General features: G+C 39.9%; 1 protein-coding gene across 1 annotated transcript in view; it reads left to right on the forward strand.

The window, feature by feature from the left end:
* The window catches only part of LOC144525579 (aryl hydrocarbon receptor-like), a 50,426-nt gene that overhangs the window by 21,941 nt on the left and 5,638 nt on the right, over positions 1-22,847 (forward strand). Inside the window, exons 3-9 of the mRNA XM_078262539.1 lie at positions 9,896-10,005; positions 16,017-16,106; positions 17,813-17,927; positions 18,538-18,665; positions 19,467-19,663; positions 19,771-19,880; positions 21,695-21,836. Of these exons, the coding sequence (XP_078118665.1) occupies positions 9,896-10,005; positions 16,017-16,106; positions 17,813-17,927; positions 18,538-18,665; positions 19,467-19,663; positions 19,771-19,880; positions 21,695-21,836 (892 nt within the window). The remainder of the gene's footprint in view (positions 1-9,895; positions 10,006-16,016; positions 16,107-17,812; positions 17,928-18,537; positions 18,666-19,466; positions 19,664-19,770; positions 19,881-21,694; positions 21,837-22,847) is intronic.

Here is a 22,847-nt window from a genome sequence, read left to right on the forward strand (position 1 = left end):
AAATACGTGTGGCAGGGCACCTTTAATCCATGCAACCTTTACAAACTAGTAGAAGGAACATTATCATATTACATATTGAGTCTTTCAAGAACATAGTCACTGTACGCGTTAAAATGTATAAAAACGACAACGAATGTTATATATTTTGTTGAGTTGTGTACTTTATCCCAATATATATATATAAAAAATATATTTTTTTCAAGGTAACGGTCCGTTTGCACATGCATCAGCATTGTGGTTGTCTGCCAGAAGTTGTCAGAAATGGTTTGAAACTATATATATTTAACCGCATGAAGGAGTTTAGTCATCAGATGTCTGGATATTAAGTTATCAGAAAAACAAGCTGAGAAAACGGTAGCAGTAGCTCGGCTCGCAGCCCCTCCAGGATGTCCTGTCCTAAAACGGTGTCTGAGAAACACAGATTTTTAATGTGAGCTGCTTTATTCAGTGTTTTTATCGGTTTGACTCAATTTTGGAGAGAAGGAAATAATTCGGCCCTCTGGTAAAACCTCCTGAACGATGAACACTGAATAAATCCTAACCGGAAGAAGTTGACTGCAATGACAATGGTGGGGAAGACAACAACTCCCATGATCCCACACTACTTCAAAACGTCACCAAACCTTTTGTTATTGTTTTGATTGAGAGACCCCTAGTGGCAAAAGAAATGACATATTGTTCTTTTAAATTACAAAGTAATTTAAATTGTGAATGAAACCCTAATGGCACAGGATGAGTGTTTACTGGAGTCCTCCTGTGGTTCATAAAAAATAGTGCTCATTAATCAGTGCATGCGCGTTATCTGTTCAGTACATCCGATTACTCACCATATTTCACAGAGGTCATTTCATTTGGTGGTAAGAGTCTTGTGTAAATAGGCAAACAAGTGATTGATTGTCCTAGTTTTATGTTTCACAAATATTTCTTAGTTTTTCAAGACTTCATTTGTCCATGTGTTGGTGGAGAATTATGGAGGCTGCTGCAGAAATGATTAATTAGAGCTCTAAAAGGATATTGGGCACAAACTGCTGCTCATGAAGACCCATTCAAACAACCCCAAATGAATCCAAAGAGTGAAACCTGGAGAGCCAATGAGATGAATGGTCAAGTCAAGTCTTCTTTTATTTATATAGCACATTTAAAACCGCATAAGCTGACTCAAAGTGCTTTACAACCAAGGCAGATGGTGTGAAGTATGCCTCGATACATAGATAAGCAACAGCAGGCTACATGAATAAAAAAGTATATAACAAACACAACACTACAAAATGTACTACAAAACAACTTGCATGGTAAAACCAACGTCAAAATAGAAGGAAATTAGCAGAGTGAATTGGTGGCATGTGGTGTGGTGTTATCTTATGTTGCCTTATGGCGGTTATTGCTGGTACAGATGGCCAGATACAGATATGATTCATGATATGGGATATACCATTTGTTCCATTATAAGGGACTTTGAATTGTTATTTAACATAAAGTGTGTGTAGCAGTGAGTGTACGCTTCCATTTTATGCTGAAACAAACATTGACATTTTAGGTAAAGAAATGAAGACAGATAATGGTACAGAGGCGGGATCAAATGATGAGGAAACTTAAGAGGACAATGATCTGGCTTTGATGTAAGAATAATAAAATAAAAAAAAATACGATTACACAGACAGGGACGGCCTGAGTCATTGTCTTATCGTTGCCCTTGCAAGAAAAGCTAGCAGTGGAGGGATGTTACATAGATGCAATGTTCTGTAAAGTGTTAAGAGTGTGTTTAAAGACCTCTACATGGCTTCAAGTAAAGTTAAAAACACTGGATTTATGCAGTGTTATACAGCGCCATAAATGTTTAGACAGACGGTCCCTGTATACATGAGTGGATTCTCAAACACAGAGTCTTTGTATATGTCTAACAAGATCACCTAGGTTGACTCTCAGGGGTTATCCCTGTCAAAACATAAGCCTAGGATGGGTGTTCGAGTGGGGGCATGCCTAGAGTATAAGATAATGATCCCATAAATTGTTAGGTAAAAGAAAAAGGCTTTAGAGAAAAGAACAAACGTAAGCAATTTCAGGGGATACGAGTGCGATTTAAAGACCTGATAATGAAACAAGCTATTTATGGCTGCCTTAAAATGGCAGATCTTTTTGAGAAAGCTGGACTGTTCGCCTCATAGCGTGACTTTATGAGGCAGCACTGGATATTTTGAAAGGCTTGTAGCTCACTGCTGCTGAAAAATGTGGATTTGCTTTCCAAGTTCATTGAAAACATCCAGGGCCTGTTAGCAATCAGAGTTGATGTGGTAACCCTGTGTCGTGTGCTATAATTTGATATAATTTGGTATTTGGGATATCTGAACCATGTACACAGAAAACTATACACATGACACAAGTGAACAGAAGGAAGAAAGAGGTCAAGAACAACGTTTGAATTTCTGGCAGCTCGGAGGAGAGAGAGTATCAGTCTCGTTTGTTTTTCAATTCTGATGGGCTGATTATGAGGATGTCGCTTTTGAAAGACGTGCGTTTTACTTATACATGCCCTTAAAACCTCAGCGTAATTCACCTGTCAACTCAGTATCACAATATGTGAGAGGAGGACATCTCACTGGGGTGACAGAAGTTGCATGTTGGCTCTTGATTCATGACTCGTCTTTCAGTATTTCGTGAGAATGCAAGCAACCGCTGGGAGACAGATTTAATCATGTTTTCATTTTTTCCAATTCCCATTCTCTGGAAGGTTTATTCTCAGTCTCTCCAGCTTTAAAACCACAGCGCTACATCTCCCTTCATACCCAATATTTTTTTTCCCCCTGGTTCCCTGTTGGCCCGAGCCGAGTTCGCCCACCAAGGCTTTCTGTGACATTTAGAGTCTTCCAAAAAACACTTGTTTGTTTTCTGTGCCCCACTCAAACGTTTGGTTGGGGGGATCAGAAACACAGAAGATGTATCATTTGATTTATTGAAGGATCATGGTTAAAATCTGTCAGGTCTGTGATTTTTGAACAGTGATTTTTATCCAGAAGTGTAAATGAGCTTTTAATGTTGATTATCATTTGCATATATTTCCAGACTTCAAACATTTATATTCAATCATCTTCGTCTATCAACAGCTTCAACATCCAAGTACTTACTATCTGTGGGCTAAATTTAGACATCTTTTAGAAGAAAGTGTTTGTTTTTTGGCCTCAGTCTGTTCCCTTACATGATTCCTTCCCTCCGAGAGCTTCGACGACCGCCTGGAGACTGATAAGAATCATTTTGACAATATGATATGCGAGGCACGCCTAACACGGCAACCTGAATTTTTCTTTGTGTTTTTTCTGTGCCCACATAAAAACCGATGACATTACTTTTGAAGCAGATAAAAGGAGCAGCCAGCCAAAAAACAGCTTAGTGTTGATTAAAAAAAAACACACACACACACACACACACACACACACACACACACACACACACCTTTTTAAACCTGCAGGGCTGGCTCAATGCAGCTTAGGGGGCCCTAAACAACACCATTTAACATGTGTAGCCCCACAGTAGACCCCACAAGTAGACTGTATTCCTAGTTTTTGGACCCCACGAATACAATTAAACAAGAACACACACACACACACACACACACTGCACACACACACTCTGCACACACTCCCAGAACCTTCCTCTTCTTTTCCATTTTTTTTTCTTCTTCTCAGGACTTTGTTTCCAACCCAAGCTGCTGTTTCCTTCTTTTCCTTGACATGCCGAGATGACACTCTTGTCTGATCATGAAAAAGTTGTTTCCTTCCCCTAAAGTCATGGAAGTAAACGGGGACATTAATCAAAAGACTGATGGGAGGTTGAACCTATGGACTGAGTGACCCAGCTCATTGGCTGTTATTTGTTGCAAGCACTGCCCTTTCCTGCACATCTGCGTGAGAACAGAGATCTCTGTACAGGATCTACTGGAACTAAATGTTTTCAAATCAAGATTATATTCCCCTATGCATTGCTGGCATGCTTTATACTCTCTCTAAATCTGGCAGACTTCCAACCCGTGACAGCATTTCCTTTTTTTTCTCCTTCGTTTCAGTGTATTAACTCTATACAACATGCTAATAATACTTCATAGATACATATGCTATTGAAGTTAGTAGACACTGTGTACATAGGTTGTTGTTTTTTTATTTTAACTTAAAGCATTTCAAAATTTAGTTTCAGGTTTATTTTTGATTTGATGTTGATCACTGCCCAAAAAAAACATGACCTAAGCCAGTTTTAGGCTTTGTTTAATTCTAACTATTCAGTGCTTCAAGCTTAACTGTGTCTGCACTACAGTGGTACTGTTGCCACACTGCACATAGCTGTACATGCTGTACATATGTCTATATGGTTCATACTGAATATCCATATTTTTTCTGTTTTTCTTATAATAATAAACTGCATATATTTATATTATTCTTACTACTATTATGTTACTGCTACTACATTGCATATATCTGTACATGTTCATACATTGTTCATATTACATAGCCATATTTATTCTGCTCTTATAAGGTAACCGCTAATACACTGCACATATTTATATTTCATTTATATTACTCTAAACCACCTTCTGTTAACCAACTGTATACTACTGTCTACACTGCACTATATCTCTTGTCCTGTGTATACTTAATCACATTGCACTTTTCTGCTCTTTTTGCACTTCTGGTTGGACGCAAACTGCATTTCGTTGTCTTTGTACTTGTACTCTGCACAATGACAATAAAGTTGAATCTAATCTACAATCTAATCTAAACTGACACTACTTTATACTTTGACCTGTTTTCCTTTGCCCTGAACAGTCAGAGTAGATTGCATGTAGAAACACTTGTCGGCTCCTCATAGTACTTTGGATTTCACTTAATTACCCCATGATGAAAAGATGTCAAATCCTTTAAAGGCTGCCTCATTCCCTGAGTGACAGGGATGTTTGCCTGGAGGGAATCTTGCATCAAAGGCATGCTCTACATTTCACCAATCCTATAATGGCTTGTTTTCAAGGAACAAGAAACAGGAAGCTAACAGTTTAGTGATGCTAAAATGTGACCTCTCTTGGTGTCACACTACACCTTTGAAAGTATTGGAAGATGCTTTTAGGGCGGCCGTAAAATGTTTTGTATGAGAGTTTCAATACTGTTTAATATGTTATAGGGGTTGTTTTAGCCAAGATCCATAAACTGTAAATTTCCCAATGTGACATTGTTGATATTGTTTCTTTCGGTCTTTGTTTTTGAGTTGTCAAAGGCAAAACCTACTACTGTCAGGGAGCCCATGGGTGTTCCACCACAGAAAGCTGGGCAGTCTATAAAACAGGAGAAACGAAACAAACTGTAATCAGACAATGTTTGGCATTTTTACGTGATAAATGACGTGAAATGGATTATCAAAATGTTCTGTCGATCTACTAATCGATTAATTAGCACTATACTCATCTGTGTAGTGTTGCAGTGGTGCTGGGAAAATGCCACACTGAACTGTAAATCAGTCCTTATGCCGTAGCTATGAACAGCGAGACCACCAGAGCAGCTCAACGAAGAATAAATCTGTCTTTAGCTTCTATTCACACCTAAATACCATCAGATACAATCAAGCAGTATTGAACTAAATATCGTGCAACAGTATTTCGTTCCCACTAGGGCTGTTGGAACGAATTCCGACATTCGAATATAATTCGAATATTAAAAAAAATCAATACTATTCGAATGCTAAAATTACTATTCGAATATTGCTTTTTTATTAATTTTTTAAATGTTTTATATGCAATCTTGCCTTTCTCGTCGCCTTGGCCTACACGCATGTGAAAATGAAATGCTTTTGTTTAGTCTGATGAACAATAAAGTATTTGAATCGTATCACAATCGTACATGTTCCCTTAATGCATACATCCACGCGGTATCATCATCACAATACTGTGGCGGAAAGCGACCTGAGGGCACACCTGACAACGTTTCACCCTGACAAGCTAGGCGATCTGTCCGAGGAATTGCCGCTAAAAACGGGCAAGAATGACTTTTTTTCGGCCTCTCTCCTCGTCACGGGGCTTACCAGCTGTCCGCCAGGCGATAACGGACAAACTGACACGGTTCAAATGTAAAGTTATGAGACCGATCAACACCACGCAGGGGTCTGGATTTAAATATTTTATTCACGAACTTGAGCCAAGGTACATTAAAGTTAACAAATTAAAGTCATTCATTTTGTCTCGCTGTTTTATTGTTAATAAGGAAGCGCTCACCTGTTTTCAAAAGTTTGTTTTGTAACGTTAGAAGTCCCTCTAGTGGACAGAATGTGTAACAACAACCACATAGTGGCTGATAGTGGCATTGGCCATCCATAAGCCTGTGTAGTATCGTAAATATTAATAACAGGATGAATTTGAGCATTTAATATTCGAATATTATTTGAATATTAAATAAAATAACAAATGGAATTCGAATAGTATTATAGAGGAAGATTGACAGCCCTAGTTCCCACCCCTTTCCTGCTCTGTGAAGGCGATGTGTGTATGTTTGACGTTAGTGGGAATCTGTGTTTTTCCTCCTTCACCGCCTCCCACAAACTCACAGGAATGTCTTTCCAACTTCTGGTCAAGCGCTGGCCAAGTATCATTAAACATGTTTCTCCTGCAGCTACATGGAGAACTGTAAGTGCACACGAGCGACTCTGCAGCGTCATAAACTGTTGAGCTGTTAGCAGCGGGGAAACGATGGGGAGGGGAAACACGATGCAGAGTCCCCCACTGGGAAAGAAAACTAGAATGACATCAAACAGGCGCCAGGCGGCTACAATGAGACCCCCATACTCACGCAAATTATTTGGACTTGAAGTCTACGTTTGCCTGTGTATGTTTGGCTGAAGCACTAATAGTTAATTGTGTTTGTGCGCATATCTGTTTAATTCTAAATTTTTGTCTGTCTTGATGGTTTGTATCCTGTACCGGCTGCACATGTAACTCACATTTTATGCTGATAGTGGTTGTATGAAAGGGTCACATTGTGTCAGACCTGCAGCTTTGTGTGCTGTAGACCGGTGATTGTCAGGCTGTGCAGGTCTGGGTGTTTGTGTTAACACTGTGTGAGCTGAAGGATGGGGAGTGTCTATGTGTCTGTGTTTGAGGGGGAGTGTTCAGGGCCCCTTCCCTCCTTAAAGAAGTTGCGTGACAGGACTGGACGGACGGGTTGGGAGAGGCCATATCCTGGGATTTTCCTGTAGTGGCCATCCAGATAAGGGAAGCGCTCGTCGGCTATTGCTTACAAAAAAACCCTAGGGGCAGATACAAGAGACAGTGTGTTTGTGTGTGTCTGTGTGTGTGTTGTGTGTGTGTGTGTGTGTGTGTGTGTGTGTGTGTGTGTGTGTGCGTAGATATGCAGGCTGCCAGATCAGTTCTCCCAGCAATGAGAACCTGTCTTCTGGCGGGGGACCAACAATTGAGATAGCTTGTTTTGCTTTTTTATGCTGCTGCACGCTCATGATTTTACATTCATATTTTTTTATTGATCCACAAAAGAATCATGTCCACAGTGCGGCCACATGGATGTAACAGCAATAGGCATCACACAATTTTATTTTGTGTGGATTAACCTTTTCAAATCATACAAGCCATTAATATTCAGGATAAATCCTACATGTTTCAAACTTATGATAGCCAGTTTCAGAATATAACTCCAGTAAGTACATAAACTCAAGTGCTACCACAGTGATGTAAAAATGTTAATGCTGTTTTTGCCTTGCCATGTTATCTACAGCTAATTTATACTTTTATTTGCATATTTTTGCACATTATTAAGGCTTAAAGTTTGCAGTACAAGCTTGTTCAAACATTGCAGCCATAAACATGCAAAATGATTCCAAACAATAGCAGGACTCTTCTGAATTTGAGAAGCAATGATCTTTAACATGACATAACATGGCGGGGCCGCCCAGAGAACAATGACGAGCAGTGAGAAGGCTTTCAGCAGGGGCTGAGTGACTTTACCAAGATGCCGAGGTAAAGCCAAAACCAACAGTGGAGCTGAGTAGTTACTTGGTGCAGGCTGTCATTCGATGTGGACATACAATGCACTGCTTGAGTAGTATTAAAAATGTGATGCAACTTCTGCCTACACTGGAAGTTTGGTTATGTGTTTGAAACAAACGAACAGGCACCTCACGTATCCCTAATATAAAACACAACAGAGACGTTGCCAAGATTTCCGTAATCCCTTACCTGGCAATGGTTGTCTAAACTGGCTTTGTTCTCTGGCTGACATGTTTTCGACACTCAGCGGCTCAAATGAACGCTAGTGGTGTCCTGTTACTTCAGGTTTTGTAAGTCACAGGACCTCTAAAATAGCACAGATAGAGGTTGGGATCACTCAAGTTTGAGTACAGTCACATATGTGATTGGTGGACAGGCCTCTTAAGTAGCCTCATCCTATGAACAAAGGAGCGTCCATCTATCTATAGCCTTTGGGAACAAACCTGTTGTGCCTATCTCAGCCTTAAACATGCTGAGGCACATATGAAACAAGTCACTTTCTCAGCTATCAAATAGACTTTTTACTTCCAAATGAGTAATCAAGCACGCTACATAGTGTGCATCTGGAATGTGTAAAAGTCAAGAGACTACAAACGGTATGTCTCCAGACAAGATGCAAGATTTAGATTCTGCTGCCAAGTAAAATTTTATTGATAGATAGATAGAGATAGATAGATATATAGATAGATATCTATATATATCTCTATCTATCTATATATATATATATATATATATATATAGATAGATAGATGAATGATATATATAGATATATATATATATATATATAGAGAGAGAGATATATATAGATGTAATATATATATATAATATATATATATATATATAATATATACTATATATCTAATTTTATTTATAGTATATATATATATATTATATATATAAAATATATATATATAATATATTATATAAAATATATATTATATATATTATATATATATATAATATATACTTGTAATATAATATATTTATATATATATATATATATATATATATATATATATATATATATATATATATATATATATATATAGTCAGTCATTGGGGCAGAGGGTAAAGTAAAAGAAATCTCTATTTCTACACCACTAACAAGGCTCAAAATAGCACCACACTTCCACGGTAGCATAATGAGGGTCCCTACCTGTAAACCGAAGCATTGAGAACTTTGTAAGTGTACAAACAGTTTATTAAAAAATAGTTTATAAATACTAGTACTGTTCACGTATACAGGCAGGCGCCGCCTTGGGAAAAGCAGTCACGACCAGTCAGTAAATGATGCTAGACAAGCTATATATATATATATATATATATATATATATATATATATATATATATATATATATATATATATATATATATAAGCTAATTAGCGGTAAAACATGTCCCAGAGAACGGTCGACTCGGTACACATGCGTTATTAACCCCTAGGTTCATTTTGCACCGGATTTCTCCTTTAAGATAATTATTATAATGAATGCAGGTTTGTTAACTGGCCTTTTTGGAAGAAAACTTACTTAAAGTAAGTAAAGGTCAGGATGTGGTGTTTTGTTAGAAAGACGTCCAGTAGGGCAGCAAGACAAGAAGACTGACAGACAAACCAGTTGAACTATATTTAGATAGATTTTGCACAGCTAATACCTAGTAGTAACTTTGACGTACTGGTTTTTTACCATAGTCTTATACAATCAGCCTCCAACACAAGGGACTCAGTTCCAGTGATGTTGGTGTGTTCATAGATCTCAGCAGTACGTGTATCTTGGTGGGAAGAAGAAAAACAAAAAAAGCTTAAACCGTGAAAGATGTTAATATTACATCTGCTGACCCCTGCCCTCCGTTTTGTCATCTTTTGTGCAGCAACCATGAAGAACAGCGGCAGCAGCAGTCTGATGTTCTCTGGAGTGAACGGGCAGAATGGGAACAACATGGACACCGCAGGCTTCTCTGAGGGGGACCTACTGCTCCAGGTAAGACAAGTTAACCTCTGAGGGGAAAACACCCATTCAGACGCTACTTGTAAATGTATCTTAAATGGTCACATTTGCAATAGTCTCATATTGCCAGACCTTCCTCCACAGCGCTGCAGAGGAGGGTCTGGCTAGTCCACACCGCATTCAGGGATGGGAGAAAAAGGTGCTCTGGTTTATTGGCATTTCTTTAAATCAGTCACAATCGTCTCGAGCGGCGCTAAGCGCCAGACGCAATAACGGTGCCTCTGCAAAATTGCCTTGGGAGGGAACTCGTTTTGGTGGAATGTGCTCGTTCAAAAGCTCAGATTGGACAGATAGTCTAGTTAGCTGTCTGGATTTACCCTGCAGAGATCTGAGGAGCAGTTAACCATAGTCCTCAGAAATCCACCGGAGTGTACCAACACAAAGAAAGCGGAAGGTGACGGACATCCGGTGGATCTTTATCATCATAATGCTACTTTTTAAACACAGCAAGCAGCAAATAGTGTAACTTTTAGATGCAGTTGAAAACAAGATTCTTCAACACTGATCCTAGGTAGCATGTTTGGTGTTACACCCTTGTGTCACAAACCGGCTCAACGCATGTGACAAGGAGGAGAGACCAGACAGGTTAAAGTGCCAAATTAAATGTTTATTGTTAAAGAAACAAGATGAACTACTAACAAAAGAATCATGCCATGTGTGGAATCAATGGTATCAGTGGTGGTGTGTGAATGAGTGAAAGATGTGTGGATAAATGACATCTGTAACCGGGTTTGACAGGGGGGTCTGTAGTACAGACTCTGTACTACACACTACACTAAATATCAAATTAAAATACTAAATATTACAATAAATAACCAACTTTTCAAAATAACAGTTGCAATGTGCAATTTTAAGCTTATTAAACTATTTTCAAAAAAAAAGTGCTATTAATTTTACTGGCATTGCTCCCATTATCCTCCGTGACACGCACTCTTCCACTTTGCCGGACAACTCTTCTCCAAAACAAACTGTGCTGAGATAACAGAGCTCAGCCCATAGCTTCACACACTCCAGCAGATAGTATGCGTGAAATAAAAACGGGACACGTCATTTCACTGTGTGTAGTGTTAACTACGCTAACTAACGTGTATTGTGAACAGCTGTGTCTCAAAGACCGGGCAACAGCCGGGACATTGAGAATCCACGCGCGAGAGGTGATGGATATTTCTATTCACTTCGTTGAAACCAGAGAAGAAAGCCTCACTGATGTGAAGAATAGGACAGAGAAACATATATAAATGCTCTCTGCCTGCCGTATGCCAACGCTCCGGTAAGTCCACTCACCCCGTCTCTGCCGGGGAGTGCTCCAGCTGCCACGCATTTGTTGACAAACTCCACACACGCGACGGTGAAATGACGATTTATCCCTTTTAAATGTGAATAAATGACAGTTACACTCACCGCCAGCAAATGCTCTTTCCGTTGTGATTGGTGGTATCTTTACAACTCGCCGTTACCTTGTTTCCTACAGACTGTGTTGATGCAACTTGCGGTTATATATATATATAAAAATAAAATATATATAATATAAAAAAAATAAAATATATATATATATTATTTTTTTTTTATTTATTTTTTTGAAGACTCAGTTAAGGCGGCATGCGCGTGTTGTTAAGGCGGGCCACCTAAACTACAAAGTGCTGCAGGAAACCCTGTGTAACAAAGGAGATCAAACAAACCCAAACCAGAAGATGTGGCGCCTAGGAGAAGGAGAAGGCAGAGAGAAAACAATGCCACATGACTTGTACAAATGGTCTTGGTTGAGGCCTACCCAGGTGTCCACCAATTAACTAACGACCCCACCCATACTGCCAGCTCAACCAAGAAAGCCAGAGAATCCAACAGCAGGCAGAAAAGGGAGGGGGTCGTAACACTTGTAACAAGTGTCAACCAAAACCACAGAGTGCCAATCCCACGAGCCCAGCTATTCAGAGGAAGCTACTTGTAATCCTTTCATATAGGAGAATAGTGTGTGACTGGTTATTGTAAATGCATATTTGATCCATTTATATAATGCTGCTGTCACTAATCACTGTTAACTAACAGAGACTTCAGTCTGCAACTGTTGCTCCACACAAAGCACAATACTACACATAATTGATACAATTTTGTTATTTTGCACAATTTTATCTGATGCAATTCTGTGTAATAATATGATATTAAATTAAATAAAGTACAAAAGTAGGTTTTGCATAAAATTAACTTCTCCAACATGCTTTTCTTTTTCTCTTGGACTTGTCCTGTAGTAGTTGCGTAGACTGAGTGCCATTTAAATGTAAAAAGCAACAGAGAAATTCCCCATCCCTGAGAGAAACACCTATTCTTCAAAGATAACCAATTTAAACTGGGGTCAGGAGGAGCAGGTCAGGTGACGTGCAGTTAACTTCTCAGATCGACTGCCACCACACCTTTCAGTCTAAAGGCATCTCTAACCAGAGGCCTGTACTACGAAGCGAGATTTGGCGTTAACGAGCTAACTTCAGGTTCAACCCAGGGTTTTCTGTACTACGAAGGTGGACCACTTGTGATCGGGTTCAATCGCCGTGGTAACTTATGCTGAACGCCTAACCTGGTCGGGAGCAGGTTAAGCTGGAGATCAGAGATCAACCGGTGTTAAAGCACCGCCTACTGACCAATCAATACTCGATTGATAACGATCAGGCGGAGCTCGGTGCGCAGAGAGAGAGAGAGAGAGAGAGAGAGAGAGAGGGGTGCGCACATAAAAGTTAAAACATTTAGAGACCGTCAACCCCGTTAGCATTCCCTGATGTGTATATTTATGAAATATATAGATTGTAATGGGAGGGAATGACATATCGGCTCGGCTTCTTGAGCCGTGTGTTGCCAATGCGCACATCAGTTTGAATTTTGTTTTTATATATTTCATTTGCTCTCACGATGGCTTCCCACTGCCAGGGTTGCAACTGAAATACTAGGCTAAAGCAACGACAGTTTATGGAAAGTGCACAAGTGTAATTATGGTCAGATCTTGGTCCTGACTGATGGGGAAGTGATATTAATAAGTGTTGTGATTTACACATCTACAGCGTCAGCTATTTTTTTGCCAGCTTTCCTTCCTGTTTTCGGAAGCAGCGACTGTATTGCGTTTTGCCTGCAAAACCACGTCTGTGTTCTTCATATTTATGTAGAATTATAATTTCCTCTTCTTATGTAAAATATGCGGCTCTGGTAGATGTTTGCGATTGGTCGTGCTGTGCAAACACCGCCTCTTTTATGTGAACGCGCACGCCGCTGGATTGGGAAACCCTGGGTTGACTGAACTAGTTGTTAACCAGCATCGTGATACAGCTTATGTGGGACCGCGGTTGTTAGGTTAGGTGAAGCCGGGTAACTGAAAGAAATCCAGGACGTGTTGATCTTGCTTCGTAGTACAGGCCTCTGCTCACACAAGAATCACAACAAGCAAAGAGCACAGACTCAGATTAAAAATAGTCTAAATACACCTTCGTACAGTTTCAATGTTACTGCTGTACGTGGAAGAAAAAGTCTTACGGCCTGATTGATAACTGAATTGCCTGAGGCTAGCAGGTGCATAAATGCCCAGTAAAGACTTTGTTTATTTGTGCGCTAGTCATGTTGTGTAGACCTAATCCAGGTCTATCCGTGTCGGGGGAAGTTTTGACAGGTGAGGCTGCTTGTCTTGGTGACTCTTGCCAAAGCGTGGCCACGCTCTGTGGCTCTTAACAAAACCAGTGCTTTGTCACTGTTTGTTTTTACGCTCACCTGTCAGCCAGATTGTCACACTTTATTCTGCAAAGTGATCACAACGGCAGTGATTGTGTAATACAAAGGGCCTTTGAGAATCAGCAGCTGTTGGTGTTATTTTGAATTTGCAAAGTGTGTTCTCTGCAAAGCAAAATGGACAGTAGTTAAAAGAGTAGCATAACATTACATAGCGATTTATATTAGTTTTTTATTTTGACAGAATGGGATTTAAAGGGATAGTTTGGATCTTTTGAAGTGGGGTTGTGTGAGGTACTGCTCCATAGTCAGTGTGTTGGCTACAGTAGATGGCGGTCGGCATGCCCCTAGTTTGGAGAAGCAGACAAGTACTGGCACATGAGCTAAGTGATGTCCTGCTGTGGACGGGGGCAGTGGCTAAATGCTTGAATTTTTATGTTGCGTTTTCAAGGTTTGAAAATTGCTTACATTTTGGATAAAATGCCTGAAAAAATGGGTTTATCTGCTGCCCCCGTCCACAGCAGTACATCGCTTAGCTTCCGTGTCGGTTCCCGACCGCCATCTACTTTAGCTAATACTAAGACGGTGGAGAATTACCTCACACAACCACACTCAAAAGACCTGAACCATCCCTTCAATCTGTATTTATTTTGACTGTTTAGACACTAGGGGTGTTAATCTTCACTGGTCTCAGGATTTGATTCGATTATCCAGTCAGCGATTTGAATCAATTCAAAATCATGATGCATATATATATGTATATGTATGTATGTATATGTATGAACTCCCTTTTTATTGCATATGCTGTTAAAAAAGACACTTCCTGAAAGTAGCAAAGTCTGAACACAGCAGACAACAGACAAAAACTATCAAGTAACATCATTCGGCAATAATCGAGTATAGTCTGCTTTTTACTTTTCTTTTACCAGGATTTTATGTTGATAAGGCGACTTACCCTTACTGCACATATTATGACGACTATTATGATGTGTTATAAAACGGGCAGTGTGCAATTTAGTTGGCTAGTGGCAGTCTCTGCATGCAACATGAACATGTCCATGCAGAGTGATGCTGTAGTCTTTGTCTGTGTACTTTATGTGTGTGTGTGTGTGTGTGTGTGTGTGTGTGTGTATGCACTATGTTGTGTGGAATTCTTTAAACAGCAGATATTGTTTGTTTGTCCAAGACAAATTTCCTCATCTTCCTGCATCGATGCAGAATCGTCCAGGTCTGCATGGCGATGCATCGATGCAATGAAAACTATTTCTAAAAAATAGAAACTGGTGAAAGTTGAAATGTAAAATGCTAAATGCAAGTCAGAACTGTAGTTTCTGTTTTTTTCTGTGGGGACTTATAGATAGTGGAAGCCTATTCGGAGCTGTCCTTGCTAATAAGGACGCTGTTTACTGTAAACTAGCTGAACTGCTCCCCTAGTAACACCAAACACTACAACTTAATGATTAGGGGTGTCACGATTCTCCAAATCCTCGATTTGATTACAGGATTTGTAATATCGCCTCCCGGCATGGTGCAGTAGTGGTTTCATGGGGGCGGAGTCACACCTGGCAGATCGCAGTCACACATGCAAGCGAGCAGGTTTCATTTTAGGCTTGCCAACATTTTATTTCTCCATTTACTATACAAACTATTCAGTCAGATAGGTGTTTGTTGTGAAAGAAATACAGTTACAATTTCAAGCATTTTCAGGCATTTTATCCAAAATGTAAGCAATTTTCAAACCTTGAAAACGCAACATAAAAATTCAAGCATTTTCCAGGATTTCAAGTACCCGTACAAACCCTGGACTTCATTTTGGTGACACCCTTATCATTGATACAATTCCAGATAAACATGTAACGAAAAGTTACATGGATATGAACAATGCACAATAACGATATATGTATCGATGGATCAGACTTTCCTCTTTTTAATTAGTGTGGCCATTTTCAAAATGAACGACCTTTCGCACCAAACATTACAATGAAACGGAAAGTAAAAAGCAAAAATGAGGCGCAATCAAAAAAATAACACAGCTTCTTGTTACATGATGAGGTTATTTAATGAATGTGTTTGCGCCCTTTGGCATGTGTCTCTGCTTGTCCTGTGAGTGATTTTGTGCCTGTTACAGTTGCCATGTATATCTGATATGCATATGTGCATGCCGCCTTGGTGTGTGTGTGTGTGTGTGTGTGTGTGTGTCTCTCTCACTTACATACCTGGCATGTATATGCCCTTTAAAGCTACTGTATGTGATGACTGATTCCTGTCTCTTCCCTTTGCAGGCGTTGAACGGGTTTGCGATGGTGGTCACGTCAGAAGGATCGGTGTTTTATGTCTCTTCCACAATCAAGGACTACCTGGGCTTTCATCAGGTGAGATGCCGGCTAACTAGTATTAGATACAGTATTTGTTTAGGGTCAATTAGTCATCCTTTAGACTTGAAAGACTGCGGTTAAAAGTTAATTTTCCTCATTTGAATTCATGTCACAGCCGAGAGAGGGGAGACAAATTGAAGTGGGGGTGGAGAGTGCTGTCTAACACTTGGGTCTAAAAATCTCCCATCGACGTTTAGGTCACTTGAATTATTCATCAAACCATTCAGTGACCCCTTGTGGCCTATATGGAGGAGTGTGTCGTCATATTTTTCTACTTATTCATTTTGTCATCCCATCAGTCACAAATTTTCCAAACGTCAATCAAAACTTATTATACCCAACCACTCTTGAGCTTTCATTTAATATGGTCAATATGCTCTCTAGACACTAATGGTTTAGCAAAAAAAAAAAAAATCAGCTAAACACATATTCAAATACATGCTCCTGTTGTAAAATTCTGTGGAAGTTAAACTCAGGAAGTTTGGAAATTTAGCAAATTCTTAATATAAAAAAAAATACTTTTTAATAGTGAACTTATCTGGCCCGGTAAAAAGCAATACAAAGTCTTATCGTGGCATGTTTTGGGTAAAAGTGCGCCCATTGAACTGAATTGTAATTAGAGGTGTTGAAATTAATCAAATAATGGATGCATCGAATCATGGACGTGGACGATGCTGCATCGATAATCGGCCGGGCCATAATCGATTATTTCTGTTTACTATTTAATGCAGGCCTAACAACCTTTCTGTTTACATATTCTGCTATGTTTTGTACATTCAGGAAGTGCCACGTGCTCAGCGCTGTAGTTTTATGTAACCAAATTATTAAGTATTAGAGCACTGCAGAATGTTTTGTTTTTGAAGCTTGAAAAGCTATGAATTAAATATCCTAATACATAATAATATATCCGTGATGCATCGAGATATCGAATCGAAGACATGATAATCGAATCGGGAGATCATTGAGGATTCACACCTCTAATTGTAATCATGCACTGCATTCAGCAGTGCACTCTGCCATCACATGTACATATAATTTGCCAGCGTCTCATTAAATAGCAATTGAGCTGGTTGGTGAGGATGAGGCATCGGAGTCTGACATAGAGGGAGTCCATGGAGAGGATATGATTTTTTTTTTTTTTGCAGGGGGATATTAAATAGCGAATGTTTTTTTGTTGTTCAATACAATGTCAATGAGTCGACTCGAAATCACAATATGGACTAGTGCAATATCCAAATCAATCATTCTGAATTGAGTATTGAGGTGCTGCAGAGACGTCCCGGCCTACAAATCGTATCCTACAGACAGATCCTCGCAAAAAAAAAATCACACGATAATTTTTTTTATTTGGATATTTTTCAATGAAAATTACAATAATGATACAAAAATGATCATTCCCTCCAATGTCGTGAATCATTTCGCAATCACGATAACAGTCAAAATGATCAAAATTAGATATTTTGCTAATATCGTGCAGCCCGACTAAATGTTTGATTTTTTTTTTTATTTCTATTAGAAGGGTTTACAATTAGGTCTGCCTGTGGTAAAAGGTTTGTTTCTATCTGCATCTGACATGGCAAATAGAGGCTTTGCAACCCTACTCCTGTTTCACCACAAACACTTTGATAGAAGGTGGATCCTGACCTCGTGTCTAAATGACTTGAATTGCTGACGAGCTGTTGTGTTCTCCCCTCTGCCGACAGTCGGATGTGGTTCATCAGAGTGTGTTTGAGCTCATCCACACTGATGACCGGGCCTTGTTCAGACAGCAGCTTCACTTTGCTCTAAACCCCGCATCTGCTGGCACGGATGTAGATGGTAAGAACTGTGAATGGAAAAAAAGAATGCCTTTTTTTCTTTTTATTCAGGTTTTCACATAAAGCTCAGTCTCCACACCTGTGTGTGTGTGTGTGTGTGTGTGTGTGTGTGTGTGTGTGTGTGTGTGTGTGTGAACAAGACACGATATTACTGTAACATAAATCAATGGATCAGGTAAATGGTTCTGACATGTACAGTAGGGCTGGGTATCGTTCAGAAATATTCAACACCGATACCAATACCGTGACTTTGATACCGGTTCCTAAACGATACTTTTCTTCCGATACCAATTTTATAAAACGATAAGAAATGACAAGATTACACGTTACGGCACAAATCTTTGTATTTCTTTCACAGCTCCTTCTATGTCAGCCCCGTCTCTGTGCGACAGCCAATCACAGACATTGTTAGATATTGTTAGAAGCATGCTGCATGCTTGTTGGCGCACTGATGAGGTTTACTCTTTAGGTATAGAAATTTGGTACTGAATGACGAGGCATTTTTCGATACTCGATACTATAGAGGCATTTCGGCCGGTGCCTAAAAAGTATTGAATTCGGTACCCAGCCCTTCTGACATGTAATGTTTGATTTTCTACCTGTGTTCTCAGTGTTGAAGAGTTGTGGTAGTATAGTGATGTACAGTCCTGAGCAGCTTCCCCCAGAGAACTCGTCCTTCCTGGAGAGGAGCTTTGTGTGTCGCTTCCGCTGCCTGCTGGACAACTCCTCTGGCTTTCTGGTTCGTACGATATTTGGAGTTATAGTCACACATTTGGCAAACTTGGGTGTAATGTGACTTAATTACTTTTGCTTGAATTGAAAAATGGAGTCACCAAGACAAAAATTGATTTTCCACCAGGCGTGTCTGTGCTGCGTTCCGGTTTTGGTCCGTCCTCCGCCACGCACCATACCTCACCGGGAGCGCCTCAGAAGCGGAGCGCCTTGCCTGCCCGACTCGCAGATTTGATTGTCTCTACAAGTACTTTACAGAACAATCACGTGTTTATTAAGCTAGTATCTACCACTCCAAGTACTCCTGTAACTGAACTCCACACCTCTTTTCTGGCATTGTCCTGATAAAAAGGATCTGTGACGTCGTATTATGTTTTTCCAAAATGAATCTCCTGTTGTCCGTGGTGTTTTAGAGGAGACATAAACGATATTGGGGGGGGGGGGGCCTGTCTTTTGGTAAATTGACTGAATGCTCTCGCTGTTTAACTTCCTGCCCGGCTGTCCAAACGCCTTGCTGCTCGCGTGAAACTAGACCTGGCGCGTGTCTTTAGCGGAGCGGAGAGGCGCTTCACGCACGCTTCTGGGACACACCGCGACGCGACTGGTGTAATATCAGGCATTGACTTGAAAGGCCGTGATTGCTTGCGGGAGCTGCGGCGCCTCCAGCGCAGACGTGCCTGGTGGAAAATAGGGGTTATAATGCAGTTCTTTTGAAATATTCAGGAAACCCTTTTTGTTTTGTTAACCTCTTTCTATGCTAAGCCCCCTGAGTTAATCATGTTTTTTTGTTTTTTTTTATCCAAACCAGGCTCTGAAGTTCCAGGGGCGACTGAAGTACCTCCATGGCCAGAGGGTTATGAACGGGGACTGTAACAAATCTCAGCTGGCACTCTTCGCCATTGCTATGCCCGTCCAGGCTCCAACCATTGTGGAGATCAGAGCTAAAATGCTCCTCTATCAAACCAAGCACCAGCTGGACTTCACACCCATGGCCGTTGATAGCAGGCACTATCTTAAAACGACATCTTCCAATGTTTTCAACTGTTGCTCGTTAACTGCAGTTCATTCCAGCTTAACAAACGTATTGCTTTTTTTCTCTTGTCTCCCTCCAGGGGAAAGATTATCCTGGGCTATTCAGAGACTGAACTGTGTACGAAAGGCTCCGGCTACCAATTCATCCACGCAGCTGACATGATGTACTGTGCCGACAGCCACATCCGCAGTACGTTTTACATTAAATATGAGTGCTATTTGGTATTTGATGAAGATGCAACAACACATTCACATTGTTTGTTTGATGCAAGAGCTAATCAAACAAGAGCTAGCTAAGTGTACTTCTATGTGTTTCTCACTAGAAAGTCCAAAGAAAAATATTTGTTTAGAACTTCTGTTTTTAAGAAAATATGATGAGAATCATAGCTACAGCGGCACTTCTTTTTTTGCCATGTTGTTTTAGTTGATACAGCATGCTTAAATGCTAGTTTCCAGTGTAAAGATCGTAGCAATAATTAGTTTAAAAAGATAACAAGTTCCTGGGTTTACATTTTTTTTTAGATATCTGACTAAAACTGAGATCACATTTGAATCCAGAGTAAAATATCTCATCAGCAGGCCCAAATGGAATCTGCAGATCTTTTTTTTTTTTTTTTAAAAAATATAACGGTTATCCAGAATGATAATCTGAGGAATTTAGCAGACAGTTTTTCTGCTTGTGGTGGAGATGTATTAACTTCCCAGATTGACATTGCTTTTGTTATTCCTTTCAAAAAACACACAGAGGTTCCCCTTATGGTAAAGCTTTAAGAAGAGTACATCACAGTTAGGGCTGGGCGATATGGCAAAAAATATGATCACAATAATTTTTTGCATATTGATCAATATCGATATTTATCACGCTATATAATTTGATAATGCTGCCAGGTTGAAGAGTATCGTGATAAGAAACCAGAGGGTTCATTAGTTAAACTTTAGAATATAGTTTATTAACATAAAAAATAGAATAACATAATGTAACACTGAACTGTGCAAACATGGCTTGGTTTAGAATATATTGTGTGAAAATATATTGAATAACATCTAAATGTAAACATTTAACTTTGCAAACATGCTTTATCTGCCTTAACAAAACAGTACAAGTTAGTAATGTAAATGAAAATAATGTAAATAAAACTAAAAGCTGTGACTACCATCACATTCACTTTTCATATGGGGCAATGGTCGCAAAAGACGACACGATTGATTGTTGTTTTTCAGCCCCGCTAGTGCTGCTAACAGCAGAAGAACCACTAGGACGTTGGACAAAACTTGTGGGCAGACTAACGTTAACATGGGCCCGCATTTTCAAACTCTCGCTGTGTTCGCTGGGATGTTACCTTTTCAACTGACAGAAAAGATTGGTTGTGTTTCCCGTCTTGGTCGACACCGACCAACGGCATGTTTTGCAGACCGTGTTAATCTGCGCTTTGTCGCTTCTGAGATATCCAAACCACGTAATAATTGACGTTTATATTGACGGTTACCTTTTTTGTCAACAATTTCCTCAGCTTTGGATGATGATGCAAGTTCACTTTCACCGTCGCTTTCATGCCCATGCCCCTTAGTTCCACTCATTTCTTCACCGCCGGTAGCTCAAACAATGCTCTGCGTAGGAAATGGGCGTGTACTTTGACGGGCAAGCCAAAAACTTCTATTTCTATTGACGTTTTTTGGCGGTTGGCAGACAACTTTTGGTGCGCAATACCGCCACCTTCTGAAATGGAATGGCGTTTATTTCTGCTGTGTGATAGGCTGTTAGATCTATCCAAATCGAGTAAAATATGTCCAAGTTAATCATCGTTATCGACCGGAATTTTATTGCGATCCCATATCGAAATCGTTTTATCGCCCAGCCCTAATCACAGTATATGATAACTAAACCATAAAGGGCAAAACAAAACATGCCTAGCTGACCTTTAAGAATAGTTACGAAAAGTTAACTTATTAACTTATAGTTACACTTTACTGACAACCATCTCGCTGTGTGTTTTGTCTTTACAGTGATTAAAACAGGAGAGAGCGGTCTGATTGTTTTCAGGCTCCTGAGTAAGTCGCGTGGCTGGGTGTGGGTGAAGTCCAACGCCAAGCTGATCTACAAAGGAGGAAGACCTGAATTCATCATCGCATATCAGAGAGCTTTATCGTGAGTGTTTGATCATTTAAAAGGTCCCATGGCATGACAATTTCACTTCATGAGGTTTTTCAACATTAATATGAGTTCCTCTAGTCTGCCTATGGTCCCCCAGTGACTAGAAATGGTGATAGGTGTAAACTGAGCCCTGGGTATCCTGCTCTGCCTTTGAGAAAATGAAAGCTCAGATGGACCGATCTGGAATCTTCCCTTTATGTTGTCGTAAGGGGAAAGGTTACCCCCCCTTTCTCTGCTTTGCCCGCCGCCCATAGCTGCCCAGAGAATTTGGCCCGCCCATGAGGAAATAGAGCTACAACCCCCCCCACACACACACACACACACACACACACACACACATACTAAGTAAAGCTCATTGTGGGACTGGCTCTAGTGGCTGTAATTCTGCACCAAGGCTGAATTTCGGGAAAGAGACTTCAGATACAGTATTAGGGGACCACTAAGGCCTATATAAAAGAGACTTCAGATACAGTATTAGGGGACCACTAAGGCCTATATAAAAGAGACTTCAGATACAGTATTAGGGGGACCACTAAGGTCTATATAAAAGACACTTCAGATACAGTATTAGGGGACCACTAAGGCCTATATAAAAGAGACTTCAGATACAGTATTAGGGGACCACTAAGGCCTATATAAAAGAGACTTCAGATACAGTATTAGGGGGACCACTAAGGTCTATATAAAAGAGACTTCAGATACAGTATTAGGGGACCACTAAGGTCTATATAAAAGACACTTCAGATACAGTATTAGGGGACCACTAAGGCCTATATAAAAGAGACTTCAGATACAGTATTAGGGGACCACTAAGGCCTATATAAAAGAGACTTCAGATACAGTATTAGGGGACCACTAAGGTCTATATAAAAGAGACTTCAGATACAGTATTAGGGGACCACTAAGGCCTATATAAAAGAGACTTCAGATACAGTATTAGGGGACCACTAAGGTCTATATAAAAGAGACTTCAGATACAGTATTAGGGGACCACTAAGGCCTATA

This window comes from Sander vitreus, chromosome 11 (genome assembly GCF_031162955.1).
Source record: "Sander vitreus isolate 19-12246 chromosome 11, sanVit1, whole genome shotgun sequence".
Classification (NCBI taxonomy): domain Eukaryota; kingdom Metazoa; phylum Chordata; class Actinopteri; order Perciformes; family Percidae; genus Sander; species Sander vitreus.